The 2,156-nt window shown below is 65.0% G+C and overlaps 1 protein-coding gene across 1 annotated transcript in view; it reads left to right on the top strand.

Annotated features, from left to right (window-relative positions):
- Positions 1-1,931, top strand: part of NDUFV1 (NADH dehydrogenase (ubiquinone) flavoprotein 1, 51kDa) — a 5,789-nt gene extending 3,858 nt beyond the window's left edge. Inside the window, exons 2-9 of the mRNA XM_009892458.1 lie at positions 15-185; positions 256-439; positions 536-725; positions 898-1,110; positions 1,196-1,362; positions 1,436-1,517; positions 1,612-1,757; positions 1,848-1,931. Of these exons, the coding sequence (XP_009890760.1) occupies positions 15-185; positions 256-439; positions 536-725; positions 898-1,110; positions 1,196-1,362; positions 1,436-1,517; positions 1,612-1,757; positions 1,848-1,931 (1,237 nt within the window). The remainder of the gene's footprint in view (positions 1-14; positions 186-255; positions 440-535; positions 726-897; positions 1,111-1,195; positions 1,363-1,435; positions 1,518-1,611; positions 1,758-1,847) is intronic.
- Positions 1,932-2,156: the final 225 nt, after the last annotated feature.

A 2,156-nucleotide genomic window follows, 5' to 3' on the forward strand; every position in this document is an offset into this window, starting at 1 on the left:
TGCTCTGCCCGCAGGCGGCAGGGCGCCCTGCGCCGCGGCGACTGGTACAAGACGAAGGAGATCCTGCTCAAGGGAGTGGACTGGATCCTCGGCGAGATCAAGGCGTCGGGGCTGCGAGGCCGTGGTGGCGCCGGTTTCCCCACTGGCCTCAAGTGGAGCTTCATGAACAAACCCCCAGATGGCAGGTGAGACCAGTACCGGCACCAGCACCAGCGTGTCCCGAGACAGGCCCTGACGCTGTCCACCTTCCCCCAGACCCAAATACTTGGTGGTGAACGCGGATGAGGGGGAACCGGGGACCTGTAAGGACCGGGAGATCATGCGCCACGACCCCCACAAGCTGGTGGAGGGCTGCCTGGTGGCGGGACGTGCCATGGGCGCTCGCGCCGCCTACATCTACATCCGCGGCGAGTTCTACAACGAAGCCTCCAACCTGCAGGTGAGTGGCAGGGAAGAGGCAGGTGGGTTTTGGGGGGGGACGACACACTCCCGCTTTGGGGAGCCCCCCAACCCACTCACCCCCTCCCTGCCACAGGTAGCCATCCGGGAAGCCTATGAAGCCGGGCTACTGGGCAAGGACGCCTGCGGCTCGGGCTACGCCTTCGACGTCTTCGTGGTGAGGGGCGCCGGAGCCTACATCTGTGGGGAGGAGACGGCGCTGATCGAGTCCATTGAGGGCAAGCAGGGCAAGCCGCGCCTGAAGCCCCCCTTTCCCGCTGACGTGGGTACGTCTCCAGCTCTCCCCACTTTGCAACCGGCTCACACAGCTCTTGGCAGCACGAGCCCTAATTTCTACTCAAGAGCAGGACAAAATGGTGGCGACAGGACCAAACCAGTCATCCTCGTGCCACCGTCCTGCTGCAGAGTGTAGCTGGTGAGAGCTCCTGCTTCTTCCAGGTGTCTTCGGCTGCCCCACCACGGTGGCCAACGTGGAGACGGTGGCAGTGGCCCCCACCATCTGCCGCCGAGGCGGCGCCTGGTTCGCTGGCTTCGGGCGGGAACGCAACTCGGGGACGAAACTCTTCAACATCTCGGGTCACGTCAACAACCCCTGCACCGTGGAGGAGGAAATGTCGGTGCCACTGAAGGAGCTCATCGAGAAGCACGCCGGTAAGCGCTGCGGGATGTCCTATCGCGCTGCGCTGGACCAGTGCTGTGCCCGGCTCAGCCCGTCCTGTTCCCCCCTCTCTGGCAGGGGGTGTCCGTGGGGGCTGGAACAACCTGCTGGCCGTCATCCCGGGGGGCTCCTCCACGCCGCTGCTCCCCAAGTCGGTGTGTGAGACGGTGCTGATGGACTTCGATTCCCTGGTGCAGGCACAGAGTGGGCTCGGCACGGCCGCCGTCATCGTCATGGACAAATCAGTAAGGGAGGAGCCCCCTCCCCAGCCCCCCCCTTGTGCCGTGGCAGTGCCCTCACCCTCCTCTCCCTCCCCAGACTGACATCATTAAAGCCATCGCTCGCCTCATCGAGTTTTACAAGCACGAGAGCTGCGGGCAGTGCACCCCATGCCGGGAAGGTGAGCAGGGGGGACTGGAGGGGGTCATGGAGTGTGTTTTTGGGGGGACGCTGCACGGCAGGGCCCCCTCACGCCCTTCTTCCCCTCCCTGCAGGTGTCGACTGGATGAACAAGGTGATGGCACGGTTCGTGCAGGGCAACGCGCAGGCGGCCGAGATCGACGCGCTGTGGGAGATCAGCAAACAGATCGAGGGTCACACCATCTGCGCCCTGGGCGACGGCGCGGCCTGGCCCGTGCAGGTGAGGCGGGGGATTTGGGGCCGGGAGCGGAGTCGGGGTGTCTGTGGTCTTCCCCTCATCCCTTTAACTCATCCCCTTTGCCCTGTGCAGGGTCTCATCCGCCACTTCCGACCGGTGCTGGAGGAGAGGATGCAGCGCTATGGGGAGGCCAAAGCCCGAGCAGCGTCAGCGTAAGAAGCCATCGGTGGTGGCCCTGCTGGTTCCTGTCTGGAGTAGGGGCGCTTCTCGGGCACGAGGGGCAGCTTGCAGCACTTTGGGGGTCCTCAATAAAGGCTGCTGCGCTCACAGGCTGCTCTCTCTGCTGGAGGGGGGCAGGAGTAGGCTGTGGGTGTAAAACAGTGGGGACTTTTCGGGGGGGAGGGGGGTAGGTGGCGGGTGGGGGGTCTATCGTCCACGCGG

The sequence above is a fragment of the Charadrius vociferus genome, unplaced genomic scaffold (assembly GCF_000708025.1).
Source record: "Charadrius vociferus isolate BGI_N301 unplaced genomic scaffold, ASM70802v2 scaffold1039, whole genome shotgun sequence".
NCBI lineage: Eukaryota > Metazoa > Chordata > Aves > Charadriiformes > Charadriidae > Charadrius > Charadrius vociferus.